The 27317-nt window shown below is 35.9% G+C and overlaps 1 protein-coding gene across 4 annotated transcripts in view; it reads left to right on the forward strand.

The window, feature by feature from the left end:
- GNAS (GNAS complex locus) overlaps nt 1-27317 on the forward strand; it is a 158865-nt gene that overhangs the window by 92047 nt on the left and 39501 nt on the right. For all 4 annotated transcript variants that reach the window (XM_049816331.1, XM_049816332.1, XM_049816334.1 and 1 more), the window contains exons 3-4: nt 9341-9395; nt 9481-9600. In XM_049816331.1, the coding sequence (XP_049672288.1) occupies nt 9341-9395; nt 9481-9600 (175 nt within the window). The remainder of the gene's footprint in view (nt 1-9340; nt 9396-9480; nt 9601-27317) is intronic.

Consider the following 27317-nt stretch of genomic DNA (forward strand, 5'->3'; position numbering starts at 1 on the left):
TGTTGTGCTCTTGTCCTTTTGACATCTGTGTCTTCCCTGCTAATGTGCAGGGGTTTGGATTAAAAACATTGGGGTTTGTCACTGTTACAGGCAAGCCTGTCTTCAATATCACATGCCAGAAGTGTTTCAGATGATAGTGGAGATCATAATCACTAAAAAAATAAGAGATTTTCAGGACTGGCCATCTTCCACCTGCCTTGTTACTGTCTTCCCTACTGCATTGCATCTTGCCTGGGCTGGTCTGTGCGTATACTTATTTGGCATCCAGTGTTCCAGCCATTTTTATTTTAGGGCTTCTTTCCATTTAATATTGGCACTTAGCCAGCTGTGTACTTTTTTAGTTTTAAGCAGCAGTGAGGTCATTAGCCATTATAGGAGCTATTCCTCTCATTCTTATACACAAACCCCTGAAGAGCTTTGGGATGTGATTGCCCTCTTTGGAAAGCTTCATACCTAGTCCTGGCTGAAGAAATTACTAGCATACAGACATTTACAAAACAGTGGCAGAGCAAATGAAACTCATAGGGTTCTCATCAAATCAGTGTTTCAAAGTTCAGACAACAGTGCTTTGAAAGTGCCTGAAAACTAGGGTGAGAACAAGACCCCCAGTAATGCTGCCATAACCTGCCTGTATTTTAGAGCAAAGTCTTTGCAGTGCCAAGGGTGAAGTGATGAACAGCACAGCAAATACCCCAGTTTTAACAGAAGGTGCTGTTGATCCATGTATACTGCAGTGTCTGGTCAGTATGTACTCGCACGACAGTATTTTTTCTGGACACGAAGAGATCGATAGACCCAATCAGGTCACTCAGGAGACCCTAGCAGATTAGGTCTGCAGACAGTTTGAAACAGCAGAGAGTAAAATATGTCCTGAGAGGTGTCAGGTGCTGTATTTCAGTGCTGTTGCACAGTTGGACATAAATGTTTCAAAAAGGTGATGGCCAATGCCCATGTTTCCTTTTTTTCTGTGTTAATGACCGCACTCACAACGCTAAAAAAAAAATAAATTTAGAAAAATGTCTTTGTGCTTCCTGACAGCAGTTTGAAATGGTTATCTCAAAATAGTGAATTGTACAAGGCAAGATGATTCAGCAAGTTTGACTCGAATCCTATTACTGTTGGTTCTGAGAGATGTCCTTCTGTACCAGAAAAGAATGACAAAGTGTACTCTGAAGACTCTAGCCTTGTTAATTATTGTATCAAGCATCTAGAGAGAATACTAAACTTTTGAGGACACCTTTTATTGTAATATGCTTAATTACCTGTATTCAGAGCAAGAAAACAAAACTGGTGTGTTATCCTCTGTATGCATGCCTGAAGAGCTAGAGACCAAGTTTGCCATTTACAAAGGTGTTTAATTGCATGGTATGAATTAAAGGGCCTTTGTCAACTTCATACATCACAGAGCTCTTTGTGAACACTTCTATTTTCATTCCTTACCTAAACTATTGCTAGTTAATTAGCTGAGGTAAATGGACCAGTATAAGCAGAATTATGCTGCTTAATATTGGGTCTGTGATGGTCTCTTTGTGCCACTTATGGGTATAAAGGGACTGTAAACCAGTTAAACTGGTTTTACATAAGAATCTGCAAAGCAGAAGGGGAGCCCCAAGGTGGCTTAGAGCCAGAATAGCATCTCTGTGCCACATCCAGCTGGACAGATGGTATGAGGAGGGTGCCATGTGCCTGGGCTGTTCCTGCCTGCCGGAGCAGCCTTTGGGACAGAGCCATCAGGTGTGCATTCAGCCACCCTCCTGGCTCCTTGAACTTCATCAGGAGCCAAACCTGCCCACAACCAGTCTTAGCATCAGATGGCCATGGAGGCGGATTAAAGTTACTCTTTAACCTTTACACCTGGGATGACACAATGAGCACAGGTAAAATAAACCTGAACATTGAATTTATTAGGCTTATATTTAAGGATGCTTTTTTTAGAGTTTTATAGTAATGTCATTACGGTACTGTTCCGTAAGATAAGAAACAAGTCACACCCCTAGCTCCTAACACTCCAGTGTAAATAAAGATCAAAAATAACATCATCTCTGCTTTCACAGAGCTGTGATATGTTTTTTATCAATGCTTCAGTAATGTCTGTTTCTTGCCTTTTAACTTAGACAATGATTCTGTCATTCCATAAATAACAGGTTATCTCTTTGCGCTTACATTTCTTATCATATGTTCATCTATTTAGGACCACATAGATGCACATGTAGCTCATGGAGGTAAATATTGTAATGTATTAAAACAAGCAACAGTAAAGCAGTTTATAGTGCTTTTTCCAATATTTAAAAGGGAACTTGTGAAAGCCCTGTATATATTGTCTCTTCTATATATTCCATCACGTGTTTGTGTGTGTGTGTGAAAGTGATTATGCTTCAGGGGATAATTGAACTAAGGTCTCCCATATCATTTAGGTCACAATTAGATCTGTCCAACATAATTAATTTTTAACCATGTCTTTAAATCAAAGTATATCATGACAAAATTGTTCAACCTGTTGGGTTTTTCTTTTTCCAAAAGGTGTTATTTACAGAGAAAGCGAATAGTCCATCCTCATAGCTGCTCTTTTTCTATTATTATTACTTCTTCTCACAGTGAAACCTCTCTGGTAGCTAGATGGTACAATTTGTTGTTACCCATATATACCCAGAATGTTGGAGAAATAAACCCAAGAATCTTCAAAGTGAAGTAGATGTTGGGGGGGGAAAGGTGGTGTAAGAGGAAGACCATAGTATTAAGGAGGGGAAACTGCGTTTCTGCATCCAGCAGCAGCAAGGGTCTGTTGCTTTCAGTGAGATGCTTGATACGTAAGTGGTCAATGTTACCAGCATGGCATTGACTATGTAGAGTGCTTTAGATTACATTTTGTCAGCTAGCTATGCCTTTGGGTAACTTTATTTCATCTTACAGGGTGACAGAGTTATCAAGAACAAAGTATTAATGTGGTTAGAAAATCTCTCTCAATTCTGCTGCAAGTGAGGACCCAACTAAATCATATTTCCTGTCGGAAGCGGTACAGAGTTACTGCTGCGCTGCTGATGCGTGGTAGCTCTTACTCCATGGTACTGCATGTGCTTGTCCTTTTTGTTCTTGAACAGTACAAAATAGAAAATCTCTTTGAAGTTGGCAGAATTACTGAGGTATCTCTGTGGTGTGATAGAAACAAAGAGTTCAATTAGCAAATTATATTCAGTGGTTTTTGCTATTGCATTTTAGCAGTTTTGTCTGTAAAATTGGTACTTTGTCATAGGTCTAAGATGAATTATTTCAGCTTCACTCTGAATAGGCACCTATTTTCCCCTGTTTTCAAGTGCCTCTAACTTGGCCTCTGCCCTGTTTGCCATTCTAGCCGTTATATTTTGAGATAATTGCCATGTTGTTTTGTTAGAAATAACCCAGGCTGCTAAACCAAATTTATCTTATTGTTGAATTGTAAAGTACCGCAGGATTTTTGTAATGTGGATTGGTAGCAAAATCTTAATTGAACTTCCTTGCTTGTGGTCTTGTGTCTGAAGATGTTGACTGCACTGCTTTGTTTTTATGAGGTGGATTGGCAGGTAGTGCTGTTGTGTTTTTGTTAACTTCCATAACGTGCAGTAAACAAATTTTAATGCAGATTTTATGGAATGTTCTTGAAATCCATAAGCATGTTTCACTGCATCAGACACCATATTTAGATGAACAGCTATGTTTAAAGCCCATGTGCCTGTGAAGTGCATGACTGCCTGTCAAAGAACTGAATTGTGTTTTAAAATGAAATTGATGTATTAACTTTTCATTTGCTTTCAATGTGTAGTTGCAGTGGGCTTTTGAAGGTGAGCAGAAAGGGGACAGCCCGTGGCTACTTCCCTGTGTGTTCATGACTGTTGGTAATACCTGAAAGCAAACTGAGATGCACCTGTGTTGAAACACAGCAATGTCATTTTCTCCTACATAAAGCCAGAGGCAAATTAATTGTTTTGTAAGATTTTTATTCTGGCTCTTATACTTGCAAGTTGATTCACTTAACTGGCAGTGCTTTGCACAGGCAAGGGCAGCTTTTCACTAGATAGAATTGTTATGTCAGCAAGTTCAAGAGTGAGCAAAGTTTGAAAGTGCTTCAGAAATAAAGGTAATTTATGCATTATACCAATCACTGAAGGTGATAGAAGTCAGACTGTTTACAACCTTATAAAGAAGACAAAGGCTAACGCTTTCTATTAACATTATGTGATTACATTTTAATATGCCCTATTAAAATGGTCTATATATACTCTCCAGGCATGTACAGTTTGCAATACAAGTTTAAAGAGAAACTTTCTGCTTTTTTTATTATTTGCAACAGCATCCTGAGAACTACAAAAAATTGGGAACATAATTAATAAAGAACATTTTAACATGGTTTTGGGGGTTTTATATAATACAAAGCCAGTCATTTGCTTGGTGTGCTCTGCCCATGCTGTTACATACACTTCAGGATTCTATACAAGCTCGCTTGTGGTGAAATAATGTATACACACTATTAAATTGCAAACCATTATGTGGCGTTATTTGTTATGTTAAGGCTGCACCTAGGCTATCATGTGTTAAAAGACAAACTGAGAAAGAAAATGACGTTTTGCAAAAATGAAAGGTAGCATTTATATCTGCAATATGCAGAGAACGTTCCAATATTTTGTATTCACATTGTAAGTATTCATGTTCCAGGGTATGTTCGTTTTTTTAGGCCATGTTCATAGTGGGATTAATTGGCAATCATCACTGACCCTCATTAAAAGCCTTTTTCTGTTGCATATTATCTGATCAAAGTCTTTTTACTTTCACTCAAATGATGCATTCCACAGCATTAAATTTACCTATTCACAGTGTTCTTCATGACATGGCTAACGTTTGGTTCCTAAAATATTCCTGCATTTAAAGTGTGGAGTTTCCTGTATAATCAGGGGGCTTGGGGCAGATGTGGGGAAGGTTTCCTCACTAACTTGGATAATATATGTTAAAATTACAGTGCTATATTATCATGGCTATCTTTCCTTCTAAAGGGAAAAAATTGTTGTTGCTTTGCACTCTGCATGTTTTGGATTTTTTTTCTGGCTATCTTATCATGGGTTTGTAAGGTTTAAAGAAACATCATTTCATTTCTGTTCATAAAATCTATCTACTTTTTGATGGAAAAAAGAAGTAATATGCTACATTCTGATTTAAAACTAGGTAGTTCTTTGTATTTTTCTCTTCAATCTTACTGTGTGTTGAACAGAACTTTGCAACAAGGCATACATGGCTTCTTAACCTATTAGTAGTGACCAATAAATTCAAACTTCTTTGCTTTCAGGAATTTAGATGAATGTCATAAAGGGGTCACAGGATTTAGTACTTCTTTTTTTTTTTCTTTCTTTTTTTTTTTTTTTGTTAATTCTTTAACATGTTTTGTTTTGACCATTCATTTCAGCACTGAATTTCTTTAACTTTCTTACCTGTGAGATGTTTATACTGGGTGAGCTGAATCCTTGGTCCTCTGGAATGTTCTTTTTAAACTGTAAATATTTTTTCCAAGTTCCAAGTAATGGTTTTTCATATTATCTGGAAAGTAAACCAGAAATTAACATTAAAATTAAATTAGTTTACTTTCTGATAATGTTTGGTAATGTGTTCATTGCATGTAAGATTTGACAAAGTCTGAGTAAAAATATTGCCATTTTAATACTAAAGCTCAGCCACAGGTGGAGAAGTTCTTTACTAAATACTGATCGGGTTTGTTTTCAAGGAATATTTGATTTTCCTGACCTTTTTTGTCATTCTGATTTCATGTTATTTGAATTAAAATCTCATCTTTTTTTATAGTACCTAAAATAGACTTTATTAGTTTTCCTGAAAGCTATGTGCAGCTTTGCTTTGGCCCATTTAAATATTGAAAACAGCAGGATTTGAGATTTTTCTTATAATCCTCAACTAATAGAGTTTAATGCTTTGTTTGGCCTACCCTACACAGCCTAAGCAAAAGTTTTAAACAAGATTAAAAATATGACCTTATTAACCTACAGCATCTAAAGATACAGAACAGGCCTGCAGAGACAGCAGTTGTTCATTAGGCAGGATAGCATGGTGCTATTCCCAATCTCCTCAGTCTGTTCCAGAGGAAAACATTTTGGCTCCCCAGCTTTTTTCTTTAGTAGTTTTGGCCATCATGCTGGCACCCAGGAATAAGAAAGAAAAAAGCAAGAATCTGTTTCTAAGTTGGATATTCAGTCTTCATGGTCGGGGAAAATAAAGTTCAATTACTTGTGGAAATTCGAGGTGCAACCTGTCTGGGATTTCTCAAAAAGAATTCTGGCAGAGCTAAGGGACACCAGAGGTGGAGCTTAGCTTTTGTTTACTGTACTTCATTAGTCCCTGAATAAAATGAGTTTCACCTTTTGTTTTTTGAAGAGAAGTTACAATAGTATCTAAGCTGTTGGATGGGTGATTGATGAACATGTTGCGTTCCAGAAGGGTAAAGTATCTCATTGTCATGGAAAATTTATGCTTAGTAAACATTATAAAACACAAAATGACATGATATATTCATTGCTGTGTAATAAGATTCCTTGTTTACTGGGCATGCTATAGGGCCATAGCAACAAAACCAGAAATAGGAACTATGAGTATTCTTGTTGTAAAGTTGATGATGGTTATCAAGCTGTTTGTTGCTTGCTGTAGCTCTACATCACTCCATATTCATTATCGCTTTGCAGTGCCACTAGTAGCGTGAGGATTAGTGAAAAGGTATAAATGTGAAAGTTTGACTAAAACTTATGATAAAAATAATGTGGTTTATTGTATGGTATGGAAGAGTTAGGTAAATGCGCATTTAGCTGATGCTTTGAGACAGTTATCTCCAAGTGTTCCAGGGGAGAGAATATAATTACAGTTTGCCTAAAAACCAACCAAACAAAAAAACCCCACACATAAACACACACCTCCAACAGAAGACTCTCTAAACTTCTGTCTGTCTAACGTTCTGAAACAAAGCAAAATGACTGAATATTTTTTCATGACTTAATGCTTTAAAAATACTGATATATTGCTTAACTTTCAGCATATCAGTTGCCCTTTTGATCTCAATGGGGTGGAATCTGAATACATGTTCATTAAGTTAAAGACCCAGCTGAAAATTGGAGGCAAAATGAAGCTAAATTGCTTACACTGTTATTGATAAACATTTCCTGCTTTCATACCTTTTTTTTTTTTTTTTTTAATAAAGGAACATAATTTTGTGGCTGATGTTTTTGCAATCATATGTGCACTATCTGAAAAATACAGTATTTGTATACCTACCGTAAGTCTTGGTTTGTGGAATGGAGAATTTCTTAAGACCTGGGGCAATAGAAAACATTGAAGATGGGAAGGAAGAGGGTGAAAAGGCCTCAGTATTTCCTCTCTTTTCCTGTCCTATTTATTTTCCTTAGTTCAGTGCTTTTGGCCTTTCTTGGCTCACTGCCTTGTTCCCATCAGCAGTGCCAAATCCCAAAAGCAAAAAAATGGTAGTCTTCAGGAATAATGTGGTCTGTAGGTAGATCAAGAAGTCTACGGAAACCAAGAATTTACATCTTATGATTGATCATTTAATTTTGTTTCTGTATCAGGCTTCGCTGACCTTCCTTGCCCTGGCCCATAGTTTTGAGAATATATGCAGTGGTCAGTGAAGAGGAGCTGATATTTAGGGATAATTGCGTTTCTGTTTGGTAGAGTTCTGCTGCTGATTCAGACATGTTCTCTACACAGCTAAGTCATCCTGAATGAGCTGATTTGATGCTGCTGTTTGCTTTCCATCTGTAAGAGCAGCACTTGCATGCAACCACGCTTTCACAACTGTAGAATGTATAGTAAGATCCTCCACGTCTGTATCTAAAAGGCAGCGTAACATGCAGCTGGCATGGTGGTGTTTTCCTTGACCCTATCTTTTACAAAAGTTGCATTAATCATTTGATAACCAAAATTCCCACCAGTCTTGTATGTCTGTATCTGCCTTATTTAATCAGTACTTTTTCTTTTTGCTGTTCTTCTGCCTTCTTGATTGGTGAATATGCTTTCAGTTTCATTTTAGTTGTTCGTTGTGAATAATTATAGAAAGGAAAAAGTGATAAAAAGCATTTGGAATATGAGTACTTAACTCGGTAAAATGAGTTTTTCAAGCTTTGGTCTGTAAGCTGAAAGTGCAAGCAGTACCTTTTTAAAGGGTAAAAAAACCCCATACTGTTGGTAGTTTGAAGTCTCTGGGATACTGTGCTGGAAAAATGTTAGTTTTCAAAATGAAAAAAATTAATAATAGTTGGTATAAATATTCAGATAATGAAAGCATTCTGTAAAAACAGTTTCATGAAGATTAAAAGGTCACTAGACAATTTAGCTGGTTTTTTTTAGTAATTACATGGCTAACTTGGTTTACCTCAAAGTAGCAATTTTATGCTAGGTATAGCAAGAAATTAATAATTAAAAATTTTGTCATGGTGCATTACAATTAAGTTAGAGTTTACGGGCTCAATACTTGTAAGACCTTTAGGATGCTGGTTCCTTGTTACACCAAATGTTTGTTCGTACAGTTCTTTTGATTGCACTATTTAGCATTGAAAATAACTATTGTCAGATTTGACATAAAATACAATACAAATATAGGAGAGGCAATGTTTTACACTCTAGTTTGCTTCAGCCTGCAACGCTTTTTAATTTGGTTGCAATTAATCCCAAATGATAGTGCTCATATAGAGCATTCCAAGTGGTTTTCTAGCCTACTCTTCAGCTTGTAGTTAAAAGGTAATTTTACATATTTGGATTGGCCCTTTATTATTTATGTTAGATTTTACATCCAAACTGTTAGTTTTACTGTCTCTATCAGGTTGAGTTCTCCGCTCTAGCTTTTTCTGCTATGATATCATTTTTGTGTATTAATTTTTTTGTACTTAGAAATTCTTTGGTCTCCATTCCTTTGTTTTTACTTTTAATAACTTACCCATTTTTTTCTCTGTTGTTTCTAGTTCATGCTTTTCTAAATAACTTCAGTGTATGTCTAGTATTTTGCATTCAAATGAATCAAAATCAGTTTGATTTTGCAGAATGTCTTAGTCCCAGTCTAAGAGTGCAGTAAGTTTTTATTTAAGCCTAATTAGATACTGATTTTTGGATACAAATAGATGTTTACTGTTTAAGTAGAAAAGTTATGAGATATTTAGTCAAGTCTGTCTACAAAAATGTTCGGTGACTGAGAGCGCTTTAGTCAATAGCGACAATATATTTTTGATAGAATGCTTTTCTAGTCCATGTTCTGTTTCAAAAAATATTCTGCTTTTATGGCTTATAAATGTAATAATGTATTCTTTCATTACAGGGAGAAGAAAATGAAAATTCAGGATATTAAAAACAATATTAAAGAAGCTATAGAGGTAAACTTAGGAGCTATTGTTTTTAATTATTCAAAGCTAGCTATTTAGACACTTTCTGCAATATTTTATTTTTATGTCTTTGCAGACAATAGTGACAGCAATGGGCAATTTGGCACCTCCAGTTGAACTAGCCAATCCAGAGAACCAGTTTCGAATCGACTACATCTTAAATTTAGCTAACCAGATAGACTTTGATTTCCCACCGGTAAGTAAATAAGTCAAATAGGCTGCAGTCATGCTTTTTCGCAAATTGTTATGTTTCACTGCACTGTAGTAAATATTTACAAAAAACAGTGAGCTGCTCTTTGGGAATTACTACAGTAGGTGTCTTTGGTCAGTGCTAATCAAATCAAGTATAGCAACACAGCTAAAATATTTAGGCTGATCCTTTACGAACACAGAGACCTTTATCTAGTTTCTTGTGCTATACTGAAATCATCTGCAGAGTGAAGATGGACAGTGCTGGCAGTAAAGTTTGGATATTGTTGGGAATTGCCCTGCCCAAAAGGAGTGAAGATACGCACAGCAGTCTGTTGATGATTAGCTGGCATTTAGTGATACTGTATTTCTCTCTTTTGGAAGAATAGTAGAGTTTTCTTGCTGATTCAGACATGTTCTCTGACAGCTGTGTCAGCCAGACTTTCTGCAAAGGCTCCACACACTACGTCCTTGCCCCAACCCTCCTAGTCCTAGTTAATCATTCAAAATGCCAGCAGTCCCAGGGTAAATGCAGAAAGCATAATTATTTGGTTGGTGGTATAACTCTGTGCCCACTCACTGTGATTAATTTTTACTGTATCTCAACTAGGCTAGTAGCAGAAGCCCATGAAAATACAGTTTGCAAACACTGAACTTTTAAGCACTGAGAAGGTATTTTTCACGAATTGCCATGAGATACCTTATACTTGCAGTAATACAGGAGTGTTTCAAAGCTTGTATTCTCTCTCTGTGCACTGTTCAGAGGGCTGAAGGGTAGAAATTCCGATGAAGTATCAAAATCATGATCCATTTACACCAGAATTTTGTATCCAGCAGCAGTCCATCCCAGATGCTTGAAAGTGCAAGTGCAAATAGTAGTAAGATGTGGGATAGTTTGCACCATAGCCAGGTTTTCGTAACTCTGATTTGTAAACATTATTGAACAAGCTAGTCTGTGAAACCAATGACAGTTACCTTTTGCAACTGTTGCTGCTTCTGGGAATTTCTCTGCTTTGGTCAGCCTTTATTAAAAGAAAAAAAAAACAACCAACCAACGAAAACCACATACTTTGTGTGCAAGACAGAAATCAGGTGCTATTACCAATTAATTGGAGATACTGGCATTGTAATCTTCAAATCCAGTAATTTTCAGCAGGCACAAACAGGTTGATAGAAAGGGGGATGTATGATTCTTCTTTAGCATGTAAAATGTAATATTAGTAAATTTATCTTAAAGAATCTTAAATAAATTAGAGATTTTGAGATTTTTAACTTGACCCCTCTTTAATTTTGACACTTGACAGTATTATTCATAGGAGTATTTGGTCCCTTCATGGATGATCTCTTCTGCTAGGGGGACAAAAAAAATGGTGCTTTGAAGATAGTTTTAGTGGAATATCGAGACAAAAGACAGTGGCTCCTTACTCCACCCTGTGTGCTCTTGAACTGGCTGCGTGCCTGCAGCTCTCCTGCTGCCCATTGTTTTGTGATAGTTCAGGTTGTGATCTGTAACAATGCTGTAACAAGTTCCTGTGACCTACCTTGTACTGAAATACTTGATTTTCCTTGTCTCTTCTATCTCAGAGGGTTGGGGTTTTTTTTTTCTTCCATTCAGTTGGAATGCAGTTATTTTTTAAAAATTCTTTTTCTTTCCCCTGAAAGGAAGGGGTAATTGTGTAGTGGTAAGTGAATAAGCCAAGTGTGTATAAAAACTAATAATTCAGTATATCTCGTCTCTGGCAGGATACATGGTAGCAAGCTCTTGATGTCTAAAGCAATAGAAATACACTTAGTAGTCCATAAATAATTTCAAGTTCAGTGAAGAGTCTTTGATGTGTTGAATGACACACAACTTCAGGAATAACAGTGCTCCAATAAAACTAGCTTTTCTTCTCTGAGCAAAGGTACTGTGTTAAATATTTAAGCCCTGAGTCTACAGAGGTTTAGGTGTGTGCATAACTTTGACTAGTGGCTAGCTTCATTGGCATGATTAACTAATTCATATGTAAATGTTTGTAGGGTTGAGGTTTTAAACTGGATGATATACATTAGCCACTAGGTTAGGAGCCACTAGTAAGGAGTATTGTTGGCTCCCTCTGCCCTCAGTGATTATATAAACTAATATGTACCTGATTTCCGATTTTGTCTGAATGTAGGTTATAGTCCTTTGGAACCTGAAAAACAACCTGCATTTTAATTGTGCATTTTAAATCAAGTTAAGACCTAGAATGTCCCTAGATGCCAACTCTCAGTGCATGGTATCAGAAATACACGATCCTTCAGTACTCCTATAAAAATATTTTTTACTTTGTTATAAATTAATTAAAAGTACTTTGAAGAAAAAATAATTTTCTGTAAATGGAAAGGACAGCCTTATGCTAGTTATGCTTTATATCTAAGGAAATCTTGATTATTTACTTTCTCCTCCAGAATTTCATAAACTGGAAGCGAAACCTTTTTCTATATAGAGTATTAATGCAGAAGAAGGGAGGGGAATTTGAACCAATGTTATCAGTACATGATGCTGTCTGTTTTGAGTTGTAGAACTTGCTTTCTGTCTCTTCCATTTTCTTCATGGGCAATCATATTTCAGCTGTTACGAAGGCATATTTTCCTCAGTGTAATATTTGATGCTGCTCTTCTTGGCCATAGGAAGAACATGAAGGTAGGGAGAAAGAACACTCATGTACCAAGGAGATATTCTTTGAGGGTTCTGAGTACTTAGCGCCATACTCTTAATGTTTTGCTTCCCTTTAAATGCCCATTCATCTTTTTCTAAACATTAATTTAGCAAGCTCTCCAGAAGACAACGCACAGACATACAGAGTTTAGCGCTAGGATTGTGTAGCTTCTTCTCCAGCTACAGGGGTGGTTCTTTACAACGTAAGAGGCTTCATCCTTCTTCTGTACATGAAGGAGTAGTTCAAATGAAGTTTAAAGTCCACATCAAAATCTGTGTTTGTAATTACCTGTTGTACAGGAGCTAGAATTCAAGTTTCGTAACAGCAAGGTTCAGTGTAGTGTGAAAGGCAGAAGAAAGTAAAGGAAGAATGTGGGAGCTTTACAGTGTGATGTTAGTGTAGGGGTCTGGCTCTACATATCTAGGATTCAAAGAGCAACTTTTGTATTCTGATATTCTAATTCTTTTCTTAGTTTGTGTCTGTCTGGTTTGCAGTTTTTGACTTACAGGAAATGTGTGTCATTTGTATACAGCATATTGTATTGAATTAAAAAAAAAAAATTAAAAACCCAACTCGATTTCAAAACAATGTTGGTACAGTGCAATGCTAGGTTAAACATTCCCTTTAAAATTGAAAATTTAGGATGTTGGAGATTTATTAATTCAGCACACTTGGTATTAAGCAATTAGATTTCTTGACTACAAATAGTAGCATATGGGGAAAGGAAAAGAGTAGTACTTACTGAAAGGAATTCTGTCCACATAATCATGTTGGCGATTTAAAGTATCGCAATATTTAGTAGATCAAATCTGTAGCTCCTTTTGCAGTCCTTCCGTGTTGTTTCACCATACCACTATTGTCAAGAACCTAGCAGAGTTTCACTCTCAGAGCCAATGGTCCAATTTGCCTTTGGTATGTTCTCAACAGACAGATTCTAAAATGCAAATTACAAAAAGAAACCCCAAACTATGTGACTGCAGTGAATTGATAGAGGCTAGGAACATAACCACGTTGAAAACCTGTGGAGAATGCTAATTAGTAATATTCCAGGCAAAACAACTAAGTTCATGTTTTTACGTGAAGTATTTTCTGCCTTAGCTTATTGTGGACTTCTAAAATAGCTTGAGGACATAATATTTCCATGGGTAATGGAGTGCTGTTCTGATTTAGTTTTGCAAAAGACTTTGCTTCTTTTGGAGGTTAAAATCTATTCTTATTAGGCTTGTTGCACAGCCTTTTCTTAGAGCAGAGCAGAATGGAAATAACAGAATTGTAATCAGGTCCATGTAATCTATTGTTATTATGAATAGCACTGATAAATATTGTGTGTAATATTCTATTTGCATCACTGGGAAACATTCTTGCTAAAATGACAGGACATTAAATGACTAAGTCTTGCAAAAAAAGTCTAGCCCTGCTAGTTTGCATGAACACTGAGAATAACAGGGAGGTCATGCTTTCCATAGAGAATTACTGAAAGCAGAACTCAATTTTTTCTAAAATACTACAGTACCAATTTTTTATGAAAGTTTATCATATAAGGAGGACCATTATTGTTGCCTTTATTCAAGTTGGATTTTTATCATGCAATTAAATTGTCACTGGCCAGCATGATGACTTTAAGCAAAGTAAAAGAAAGTTGAAGAAAGAAAACCTCCAAGTTAATCAAACTAAAGTAATTTGAGACAACTGAAGCATTTAATTGTAATAATCGAGCTGATTGTGAATGCGCATTAGTTAAACCCTTAGAAATGAGGTAGTAATCTATGTGTTGATGTATTGGTACAGATCTGAAGGCATACATGTAATTACTGCTGCTGGGCTTGTGTTTTAAGATTACATCACGATAAATAATATTTTTTAAAAAGAATAAATTTATAAGTGATTTAGAAATTATAAAAGGAACTATGCTCATAATTGAGGCTCTCTAATGAAACAAGCAGTGCTTTGCTTGAGCAGTAAATTTGAGACCTTGCCTGAGTTTGTGCTAGAACTGCTCTTTTAGTTATCTTGCACTAGCTAAATTTTGTAGGAGTAAATTTTACTCTTTAACTTTCTGTGTAACCAGATTAATACATGCTTTACAGGATCAGTGTGGCGTGTAAGAACAAAGACCTTGCAAATCAAAATTTCAGGCTTTTTTAACAACTATTCCATCAGTTAAAATGAAAAAAAAAACCAAACAAATTATGCTTGTAGTTGAGGCTTCCTTAATGGCATTTCTATCACTATTGTCCTTTGATGCATTCAGCTCAACACAATTGTATGTGTATTCAGTGTCAAAAATCAACCTTATAAGTATTTTCAATAACTCTGACTAGCTGTATATCTGTTTCAAATATAGGGTGATGTTGGGTTAGCTGGGTTGTAGAGGTGATATTTTTATTCCTGTACTGCGTGCCAGACAGTGGTTAGGATATTTTCTCCATCCCTAGTACCAACTAGAATAGTGGTCTTTTTCTCATCCCTTTCTTTTTGCTCTTTTAGAAGAGGAAAGGAAATGCTCTCGTTCCGTGGACATTTCTCTTTCCATGATCAACCAATTTGAACCAAGCTGCCAAATAAAACCTATTTATATTGGGTCACAGTCCCTTTATAATTCTCTTGGTTTAATAAAATATTCAGAATAGCAGAACAGTATTTACAACTGCCTATTTTTAATTGATCTGGAGTCAGCTGAAGAAGATGTCTCTTGAAAATACCATAACGACTTCAGAAAGATTTCAGAATATTAGCTATTGAAATGCAAAATGACTGGGGAATCACTCCAGCCTATGGCTCTCTAGATCTAGGAAAATACATGTTCAGAAGAGACGCGATCGTTTTTAGGGTGTTGGTGAAATTATCTGCAGGTTTTTTGGTCCCGGTTTATTTTTTATTACACTGCTCCATTGTAGTTATCTTGAATCTCTCATTACCAGTGCTGCTGAATAGGGTTTTTTTATGGTTTCTGAGTGGTGTCCTTGAGGCCGAGCTTTACCACATGCTGGCTTCAGCCTCAAAGCCAGCTTAGCATCCCCTCTGCCCACAGCCATCCCTTCCCTCTCCTCCACACCATGATGTGCCACCCTTACTTGCACCAAAAAAGCCTCCATTGGGTCGCCAGCATAAATCAGACCATTGAACCGATCCAGGTTAAAAATAACCCTGGTAACCCTTACTCCTCTCTCTTCTATTTTGGGGAGATTATTTTTAACAGGGATCAGTTTTGAGGGCTGGTTTATGACATGGCCTGTAGACAGTGTGGTACAAATGAGGTGGTACAAATACATTAATGCACAGCAGCGTCAGAGGTGGGGGTAGGACTCCTTAAAATGTTTTTGATACCAAAACCTTCAAGAAAGTAACAAGAGTAAGAATCTCAGTAAGAAAAGATGTGAACTGGGATCTCTTTGCTGCCAAAAATGTTCCTTAATTATGTAGGCAACAGAACAAAATTATCTGTCCCTGTAGATAATCACCCTGATGTGTATAATGATAGATATATTATTATTCCTGTCTAAATACATCATGAAAGAAGAGGAGAGCTGTTCTGGTTTGACAGCATCACTAGCTTTATAATGTAATGACAAACGTATTCACTCTTAATGGGGGACATTTCCCATGAGGCTATCTTAAATGTCACAGATTTTGGGGTGTGAAAGTAGGCAAAACATTTTCTCTGGTGGGAATACCCATGGGAAGCTGGGAACACTGGTGGGACACAGAGACTGGTTCTTGGGTGTCTGGATAATATTGTATGCAATTTGGGCAGCTATCACAGTGAGGAAATTTGGGGATTTTGCTTTTTCTTGTCCAGACTCTTTATGATTTTGAGCAAGTCACCTCAATGTCCTATATACTTTTTTTTAATGCCCTATGTATCTTGTTATCTGGAAAATAGTGATAATATATGTATCTTGGAGATGCATCTTGAGGTGCAAAATTGGTAGAAAATGTGGATATGTGAAGTACTTGTAACTCAAGAATGTTAATGTTGTTAACAAAAAGGAATGGAGACTAGTACAGACAGTATCAGCAGAGTGATGTGGTACTAGATCCTCTGAAATCTTGACTCGCTCTTTTTTAAATCTCCCATTATCTTATCTACACAGAGCAGCTCCTTCTAAATGGACTTCTGGATAATCCAATTGAGTTTACTTGATCAGAGTTTAACAGGACTTAAATAAAACTGGTTTTCCTATCCTTTAATAGTAGAAATAAATTCTTGAATACAGATTAATTAAAGAGTTCTTTTGAAGCTTTCTTTTAGTATAGTGACTGAGGTAGGCAGCCACTTGATTTCATTTCTGTTTCTCATAATTAAAACATGTATAACTAGTAATGATTTGCAAATGAATCTCCTGAAATCTTTGGGTTTTGTCCAGATGGATAGATGCCCGATATGAATGTTTTATTCTTATGGATGAATAGCAGTATCTAGCAAATTCCGGCATTGCTAACCAATTTATTGGAAGTGATCTTTTTTAATTTCAGCTTCAGTCTGCAGTACCTTAAATTTTTGTTAGGCTGTGAACTAGCCCATTGCATCATACTAAGAAATATTATTTTCACACAAAGCTTTTTTCATGAATAATTGAAATGAAAATATATTGAGTGTAAACATAAAGTAGTATCCGACTTATTTGGTGACTAGACATTATTTTAATGAGTAAGAGCAAATACTGTTAGAAAACTTAGTTTTTAGGTTCCCAAGCAAATTTCCTGGTGGCCATCTTTTTTGACAGCAGTTGTCATAGTAGTTATCTAGAGTGGCAAGCTTTCGGATGTGCAGGAATTTCCCGGTGGTCCCACGTGGCCGCTGTAGCTGTGCTGGGAGCAGCTGCCTATGGTGCATGGTGGAAAGGCTCCGGGATGTGTGCTGTGACTCAGGGCTCTATATGTCCCTTAGCAGCTGGTAGGTGAACTCAATACCGTGCATTTTATTGGTCCTGTTTCATTTGGTCCAAGAAACAATAAAGTCTTTGGGATTTCTGTAGGAGCATGCATAATTTATGCAAAACTTTTTTTATTTACAGGAAAGAACTTGTTTGGTTGGTTTTTTTTAAAAAGCAATTCTTTAGTAAAATGTATGATTAGAAACTGTGTGTGCATATATAGTAAATAAACTTTAATATGGGAAGTGCTCTCTTTTTACACCTAAGTGTAAAACTATTTAAATTAAGTAAAAAATGTTTGTGCTGTGTATGTTTTGGCTGCTGAAGTTTTCCAGAAATCAAAGCAATGTAGTCCATTAGTTTGCTATACCACTCAGTAGTTTGACATTAGACATTAAAAATAGGTTAGTTTCATTTTAAAACTGGAAGAAAGAAAAGATATCATTGAAAGGTAGAAATTCATTGCTTCCACAAAGCAGAATGCTGTGGTGACTGGAAACAATTATTTAATTCACCAGCTACGTAAAAAGAGCTTTTTTAAAAATTTACTTTGATAAGCCTTTAATTTTGCTATACTTCATGCATCCAGCTAGAATTACTTATTAAATAAAGTTAATAATGCTGTTTTTCTTAATTTAAATGGAACTTTGGTCTCCATCTAAAACAAAGATCATGGACAGAAAGAAAGTGTAGCAAATAAGAAAGTGGCACTGCCTGGCTGGTGATGAAATAAAGTAAGTAAAAATAATTTTAAAATGTATTAACTTAGAAAATTGCTTCCATCCATTTATACAGTATTCATCTGTTTAGCAAAAGTAACACACACACAGACTGTATGTATCAGGAATTCAACATTTGTAATGGATACCAACTAATAAGCATTAAGCTTTGAGAAATAACAATTTAAATATTATGCATAGTAGGTTTGATTTTGGTAATTTAAGTCAGTGGTTCGTATTTTTACTTTAATATAAAATTTGGTTTATCTTGCTGTCTAGTAATGAAGCTTGTGTATTTTTGTTCATTTGTCTTTGTCCTTGTTTTCCTCAAATATAGGTTAAGTCCCCTAGTTTTCACCTTGGTTTAGAGTTTCTTTTCATCCCGAGTTTTAATTTTTAGGAAGAAGCTTGAGAATCTGTTTTTCTGAAGAAAGTAGAAAGCTATCAACTATCAGCATCTCTGTAGGAGGAATTTCATTAATTGTTAAACCCGTATTCAGTAAAATTACGTACATATTTAGGCCGGTCTTTCAGAAGAACAGTAATATTACAGTACCTTGACTTTACATATAGCCTAAATAATGAGTACATGTGTATTTAAAAAAAGAAGGAAAAAAAAAGCCAGTTTCCCTTCTGAGTTTTGGGAACAGAAATGAGATGAAATGTAAGAGTTAAGCAGCTTTACTAATTAGCATTGCTTTTCTATATAGTGATTATTCTCCTGATTTGTTTGCTGTAGTCCTTCTTGCTACAGCTGATTCGATTTTTAAATGTGGCAGCATCTGCAGGAACAACTCTTGTTCTACCTTCTGGTAATCCAGATTTTATTGCCAGTAACCACAATTTCTAACTGCAGTGAAAATGGGGATGCTATTACTTCTTATGCCTCAGTTTGTTACATGCAATAAAATAAAACATATTCTGGGCATGAAGGGAAGATATTTTTTGCTAGAAAGTTAAAGGAATATGCCCTTTGAATTCTGCAGTGCTTTCACCAAGGTGTTCGTTCACATGTTTTTGTTGAAATCCCATAAGGTTATTTCCTTAAATTGGAGTAGCTACAATTCAGGACTTCAGACAATGGGCATTACCTGCACATCTTTTCTGTAGTGCAGTCATTTTTATAGTACAAAACCCCCACCCTATATTTTGCTTTATTATTTATTAGCATTTGAAGGAAAGGCTAATGCTTTATTCTGCACTTGTATTTTTATCCAGTAAATTCCCACCATACCATATTTATAGGGTCATAAGTTCACATTTAGAAATCATTTGAAGAAATTGTGACTTAATTTCTCTTGATACATCTTCTTTGTTTTCCTCAGAGCAGTCTTAAAGAACAAGAACATATCAATTTATGTTGAAATAGAAGAGCTGTCAGCTGAATTAAACAGGAAATAGGCATAAATTTAATATAGAAATTCTTAAGCATTTTCTGGTTTTACTCACAGTAAGAGACTATCACCACATATTGGTGTACGCATGGATGAAATAAAATTTTACCTGCGAGCCTGCCTAGTATTGCAATGGCTTGAGAAGAGTTTCTGTGAGAGGCTATGTGAAGACTTAAGTAACATGTCAATGTGCAAATTGCCCTGTGGACATGCTTTTTGGGCATACAACAAAAAGTGCTTTTGGGCATAAAAATTCTGCAGCGTACAAAGACTTGGAAAAGTGGTAGTAAACATGCTTCTAAAAAAATCATGACTTTGGTATTTTAATTTAATTTACATCATATCAGGTGAGTAAAGGATGAACTTGGATAAGCATGGAAGTAGCTAAAAAGAAAAAAGTGAAAAATACCATGATCTATTTTACATTTTGATTCTGTGGAATACTCTTTGCTCTTTTTACACATGTCCCTCAGTGGTACATTTAAAGTTGTTTTTCATTATTCCAGTACCAAATACGATATATTGTAGTATGGCTAAGTTGTGCAAAGTTACCTTTTTACATGCAGCCATCTGTGACTTCCCAACTGGGAGATTTTTACATGGAACAGAGCAACAGGGAGTGTGCTATTAGTTCACGAAGTTATGGCAGAATTAAAAAAAAAAACAAAAACATGTCAGGTCCCAAATCTTGAGAGAGATCCACAAGCACAGACCTTTTCCCTTGTCAAACTCGAATGGAAGCTGGTGAGAGCTTGTGTGCGAATGAAAGTGTGTGGATGAACAGGTATTTACTTGTGTATTTGCTGCTCGCATGACTCCAAGTTTTGATCCTGCCACAGACGTGAATGCCCAGAGCAGACTGGAGCTGTTAAGGGTATCGTGTTTCCTAAATGCAAGCATCTCTTCTGGTAGAGTCCTGCTGTTTAGAGAAGCAGCAGGTTGTCAGGGTTTTCAGCTTGCCTTTGGAGGGTACATGACATTTCTTCAGTGTTCCAGTAAAATTTAAGATTTCTTAAGGTCCCAGGAAACTGGGTAACTTTTTATTCATTTAAAAAAAAAAAAATCCCAGCAGATAAACAGAGCTTTTAATTAATCTGTTGTACGTGTATGTGAGGTTGATTTCTCCATGTAGACTGTATCATAAGTCTATGAATACTTTTATGAATATAGATTCTACTTCTTCAGAAAGATTGTAAGATTATTAGTGATCTGTCCTTGGGATTTGTCTGAATTTAGAATGAGGAGTAACTATTTTATCTCTTACCCTTTTCTGTTGGTGGAAGTTTCTGGCAAAAATAGGCTTTTTGTTTCCAATCTGAAAGGGGGCAGCAAAGTTGCTGTATGGTCCAGGGTTCAACCCTTTATTTGAAATGGCGCTTGTTCTTAGCACTGCGTAAGGTAATAAGGTCATTTTATTTGACTGTTTGTTTTAAATTTATTATATATTCATTACACAAAAAGCAACTAAATGACGTAGTATGAAAGACATTTTCCAAACCCTAATTTAAGGCTCAAAGGAAATTTCTCAGAGTTTTATTAAACCTTCTTTCTTAGCCAGAGGTCTACAAAAATAGCTAATGGTTGAAATTCCTCTATTGCTGCTCTCTACTGCCCCAAGAGAGAGTTGGAATGGTACAGAACACTTCTTTGTGAGCCTTTTATGCTATCAGTAAGTTTAATCCATTAATGAATTGCCTTTCCGTGTGTGAGTATACTCTGAAGAAGCAGAGGAACATTGATTACTCGGTTTAAAATTGCAAAGGAATCTTGACAAAATGGTGAGTAGGGTCCACATCTGCCAACTTCCATCTTAGTGCTCTTAACCAAAAGTGAGTTATTCCTCCCTAATGAGTGTGATGTGCTTTAAATAGGAGTTGTGTGAAAGGATTAAATCTAAGCGGTGTTCTAGTATCAACAGATTAAGGTTCTGTGGCAATTAAACTTCTTGTGAAAGTAGAAATAAAAGAGAAATAGTGCGATATTATGCTAGTGAGGCCTTTTAACCAAAGGCACTTTGTAGATTATGGGTATGGAATTGTGTGTTGGCACATTTCTCAAATACTGTGCTGTTTTGAAACTCTTAACAAAGGGGAAAAATGAAAGTTCAAACTTTACAGGAGTTACTTAAAGAAAATTCCTTTCCCCCTGTCCATTCCTTGCAGCCACATCCAGTTTAATTCGTGCTACTAGAAATGTGAAGTTACTGTGAGCAGAAAACCAAAAATTTTCAGCATCATTCTTCATTTCTAAGCATGAAAAACTATTGATAATGAGACTGAATCCTTGCTGAAAATATTTCTGACTCAGTTATGGGAAGTGCTGAGTACTCTGGCCACTCCCAAAGAGTTTTGTATTCAGCTCTGGACACATGCCAGTAACTGGAGAATATCTTCAACTATTTGTAGGTATGCGTTTCCTTTGTGATATCATCGGCATATTTTCCCTAAAATAGCAAGCAATAATTAACACTTGTTCACACCATTAGGAATGCAGATGTTTCCCTATTCAAGTAAGTGGCTTATTAAACTGTCTGATTTGACAAATTTAACACATTCTAGTATCCCTGCCCAAACACAGGGGGAATGACAAGATGCCATCAGTTTCCTTCTCTGGGTGGCCTTACAGTCAATAGTAATAATTTGATTTCAGATATGAGCAATGAAAAATAAATCAATTTGTCGTGCATTTACTTATCCTGGAAGGAGAAAATCAACTTGTGCAGTTTGTCTTGGAATGCACTGTGCTGCCCTGCCGTCCTGTGACCTTGTCTTGTTCTAACGCGGTTCGTTAGTGGAATGCAGCAGAACTGCCTGACTGTCATGCAAGTAAAGTTCATGTGCCCCCACCTTGCAGACTAGGTTTGTAAAGGGGTTTGAAACCAATGGTCAATGTTATTTTTAAAAGCTGAGCACGCTGGGAAGCAATTGTCCTCCAAGATACAATTTTACAGTTAGAAGCTGGTTTGGTTTGACCTTTAATCATTAGGCTTGTAAGTGGACGACCTATTTAAAACTCTTATTATGAAATGTGTAACTCCATCAACAGTGAACTTTGCCCAGGAATTGAATCCCAGTTTTAACCACAACATTGTGTAATGGTTGTACACACCTTTTAGTAGGTAAGGTTTTTTTTCAATGGCATTGACTTTTGCTGGAATTAGTAAATAAGCTGTTAGAATGATAGGTCCACCCTATATTATATTTTACAAAGAAAAGGTAATGTTGCATGTCCACGCTAAGGTTCCTGTGAACATCGTGTCACAGTGGCAAGAACTGTGCCAATGTTTTTCCCTGCCAACATCCTAATGCCTGTAAAAAAATTGCTTCATAAACATTTTTTTAAAAGTCTCTCGAGTATTTATATATCTGGAGGGAACAAAACCTTGTAGACAGTATGTCCAGTTTTTCTCTTTCATTTTCTGCTAGTATTTTATCCTTTTAGAATGCCTCTCAAAAGCTGATCTTGGTTCCTTTATTTTTTCCCAGGCCTGGAGTTTGTCTCTTGAGGATTATTTTTTTTAACAACCAAAATGCTCAACCTCCAAGTTCTTTAACACTTTCTCTGGTTTGACTTTTAATAAAACTACTGTTTACCTGCTGCCATTTATTCAATTTACTGAAATTTTCTAATACAAGTAGTTTTTTAACTTGATTAGAATCTGCATTGCCCCTTTTCTAATCCAGAATTGTGTCAGTAAGATCTTTCTGGAACAAAGTACTGTTTTCCAAGCATCCCTTTTACATTATGATTTCCACTGATGGTTTTTTTTCTCTAAAGGTCTGCGTAGGTTCCTATAAGTGAATACAAGGGATGCACAAATGTTGCTTATTGACTCATTGTACTGGGAAACTTTCAGCAGGTGGAGAATGTGTTGTCTAATAAATAAAACATTAATCCTGAAATACATTTCTTTCACATAAATATGACTTTTTAAGTATCTCAGTGTTACGGTATGATGAGAGATGAGGCTTCCTCACTATCAGCAAGTCATGGTTCTTGATACTTCAGTTGTAAGTAAGACAGAGAAGGTTTACCCAGACAGTGGATTTTCTCAGTTTTTTATAGTTTCACAGAAGTGTATCCTGTTAGTTAGGGATTTTGCCTGGCATTCAAACTATGCCCCTGCCCAGCCTGAAAAAATTCAAAGTCAAGCCCTGTATGTTCTGTTCAGATTTGTGTTATGTTGGCATTGTTTTCCCTAAGTGTTCTACACAAGGATTTCTCCCTGTTTAGGGTTATGTTAGCACTTTGGAAAGTGTAAAGTCTGGTCTGGTGGTAAATAAATGCTACAATCTTGACATAATTCTTAGGAAGAACTCACTTCTTACCTTCCTTGGTGATGCCATGCTGTCATCATTTATGTTGACTTTTGTTGCTTTATACAGCTTCAGCTATAGTTTAAACAGGATCTTGGGTGTGTATTGTGTAACTGCAGCATTTTTTTTTTTAATGGAAAATGACATAACTTGAATATTTTTTTGAGTTTAAGTATGCATAGGGCAAGAATGGATAATATGACCATACTTTGCAAACACTATGGATCATTTGGAACCTAACACTTAAATCCTGTTTATTGTGGAATGTCTTCTCAAACCAAATTGTTATTTAGTAGTATTTGTTTATTTTAGCTGTTTTGTTAGGAGTTCCATTTTATAGTGCAAGAGAAACCTGTGTTGATGCTGCTGTAGAGTCTGTTATATTACAGTGTGCCAGCAAATGAATCAGTGTTATGGAAGCAAGAACCAGACATGTAAGGACTAGTTTTCTGGCTACTTCTTTTCAGGAAATTTGCCTGCTACTTTTAGATAATTTGTTTCCTAACTCATTGTTTTTAGAGATCTCATACAAATTAGACCTATTTAACTAAAAAAAAAGGAGAGAAAAAAAGGAGAAAAAAAAAAGAAAAAAAAAGAAAAAAAAACAATCAAAACCCCCTCAAAAACCCCAACCAAACAAAAAAACCCCTGTTGCTAACTTGATTTTTCTAGCAGCCTCTGAGGCCCCTGTTTTACCTAAATACATAACAAATCTTGCGGTTTTACTCGCCTTCCGTGAGAGTAGCCCCAGGCTTATGTTCCATGACTCAAATGGGATGCTGAGGATTTTTTGTGTTATTTTTTCTTAAATATTATTTCAGAATTGTGGTTAGTGTAGGTGTATTTGGAAGGAGGGAGAATCTGGTTTTTAGCAACTAGCTACTATGTCTTAATTCCAAAATCCGTCACTGGTGGAAGTAGGCTTCTAATAAAGCAAGAGTGGAACTCTGTAAGCTTAGTTCCAACTTTTCTTTGCCGAACACCTTCCTAGTTTACGGTTGTATAAGCTGGGTCAGCATTAGTCCCAAAATGTGTGCAGATATATTTAAAGTGGCTTAAAGACAAAAGGTTGTTTATTAACAAAAGGCCTTTGTATTTGGCTATCACAAGTCATGTAGTTCAGTTTTAAAAACAAAATGAAAGCAAACAATAAAAAAAAAGACCAAAAGAAGCACAAAAAAACCACCCCCAAAAACCGCACTGTATCTTAGTATAATAATCTATTACTCATGACTTGTTGTAGATCCTGATTTTGAAATGCCATTAAAAAGTTCAAAGAATGTGGACTTAAAATTCTCTTTCCATCACACATGGACAGTTAATAACCATATTGAAAAGATTGCATAAGTATTGCTGGTTATAGTTCAGATTAGCAGGACAGACATAAAGGCAGTATTAAGTATTTTATTGCAAATTAGGCCTAAAAAGGCACAAACATTGATTATTATCCCATTATTGCAATCCACATATTTTCTTAGAAGTTAAGAACTGCACTTAAAACGCAGGGAGGACTCTCTTAAACTAAATCCTAGGCTTTTTACTATCAGTGTGTTTATGCAAGGGTCAGGAACTGGATTTACTTTTCGTCCCATTTTAAGAGTCTAATTGCAGAAACTACTCCAAAAGTTTCTTCACATGGTATGATGGAGTTCATAAGTTGTTTGAAACAATTGCTTTATATCAATTCTCTACCAGAATGCCATAGTAGTAGTGAGAAACAGTAGTGAGGAAGGACTTTTGTGTCTCATTTTTGTGGCAGAGTTTTACTGTGCTGTGACTTTTTTCTTTAAGGCACTGCTCCTTTTCACTTTACATGTACATTTGTAGGTGACGAAGAATCTTTGTTTTATTGCATTTTCTGTAAACTTATCTTTGCCTAGTCATTTGTTTACTTACTGTAATGCAGGATGAAGCCAGTATTTTGGGGTATGTTTGGAGATAATTGGCTTGGCAGATGCTGACCCGAGTTTGAAGTAGATGTCTATTTTAGAACCAGATCTCTGCCAGATCTTCAATTAACTATCTGGAGTCTGGTGTAAGTTATCTTGATTAGATGGGAAATTTAAATGGTGTGTGTGTGTGTTTGAATCAGCTGCTGTTTCAGCAAAAAAATCTCGTACAATTGACGATTCAATTTTTCAATTTTCCAGCTTTGTAGTAATGAGTTGAGTGAATCATAAGATGTTCTGTATTAGACTATTGTTACTTTTAAAAAGAAACGTATAAAGTCACCCCAAAATGGGTTTGCTTCGAATACAGTGAGATTCTAGTTACTTCCCCCTCTCTCCTTTACTTTCTCTTCCTACTCCTTTTTGCTTTGGAAAGATATTTTCCTCACTATGCTGTCATACAGTTGAAGATTGAAGGTAATTGACAGTTCCCCAACTGCCAAAAAATTGGAAAACTTCAAAATGAAAGCATCCAGTGAACATAATTCCAGCACTGGGAGAAAGAAAACTGAGGACTGGAATTAAGATTTTGATTCATCTTTTACTTCCTTTAACAGCAATTGGTTGTACAATCTACAAATACTGAAAATCAAGTAAAATCTTCTTACCTGTTTACAAAAGAACTGGTCTTTTTGTTCATGAACAGTTCATAAAAGCGGGGAACAAACTGAAAAGATACATCTAACACTATATATAAACTTTATAATATCTTTAAAAGAAATTAGAATAAAATTTTACCCTAGAGTTTTTTAGCTGTGTAGTGTGCATTTACTATCATTTGTGTGCATGTGCAGCTAGTGAATATTCAATAGCAATAAAAGCAAGATCAAATTTACATTTGATGGGCTGTTTCCATCATTGGTATTCAAAATACTATGATCACACAATCACATATGCATCTTATACCTGCCAAAAAGAGGATGGTTTGAAAATCTGCATCACTAAATTTACTTTAAGATGCCATTATGCATCTTTAAGATGCCATTTAAAGCATCTACTGTTCTGGTACGGTTCAGGTGTTGGTTAACGTTCTGGTAGGAAAGTGAATTTTTAAAAAGATATTTTCAAGTGAAACCTTGGAAGTCACATTTGGATGTGACCCCTTTCTTTGTACTACACTGACAGTAGAAGAATGCAAGAGACTGATATCCCAATAGAGGGAGAGATTCCAAAACTAAGTTAATGGAGGAATCTTGAAGCGATAAAATGGCTATTTAAAATAAAATGTTTTTCTTTAAAATACTTCTACTGTAAAGAAAAGGGGTGAGGGGAGAAATAGAATATATACAGCAGCTATTTTAAAGGTCATGTGCTGTCCTGGATGCAAAACAGCTGATATGGAGTAAGTCACCTGACCCACTTAAAATCAGAATAAAAGTATTTAGCCCAAAACGCTTCAAAAGTTCTGAGAGATAGCCAAGAAGAGTCCGTGGTCATTGATAAAAGTAACACCCACAGTGGTGTGTGTATGTAAGTCACTAGGTTGCTGCTGTTCTTTCTAAGTCTATTCAAAGTTCTTAGACTGATAGCCAGAAATACAATTACATATTGCACACACCCCTGCTGGAGCCAAAGTGCATCTTTTATATGCAAAAAAGAATGGGCTTCTGTGTGTGTTTTATACTTGCGTTGTAGGTTCAACAAAACTGAAGCATTGCATTTTTGGCTGTCTGCTTTTGTATCTTGGCTTATAATTTTTTAGGTTGACACAACCAAAACACAATCTAGCTTTGTGTTACTGTATTTCTTCTGTAGTTCAATATCCTTTTACACTGTAAAACAATAAAT

This window comes from Accipiter gentilis, chromosome 14 (genome assembly GCF_929443795.1).
Source record: "Accipiter gentilis chromosome 14, bAccGen1.1, whole genome shotgun sequence".
NCBI classification, from domain to species: Eukaryota; Metazoa; Chordata; class Aves; order Accipitriformes; family Accipitridae; genus Astur; species Astur gentilis.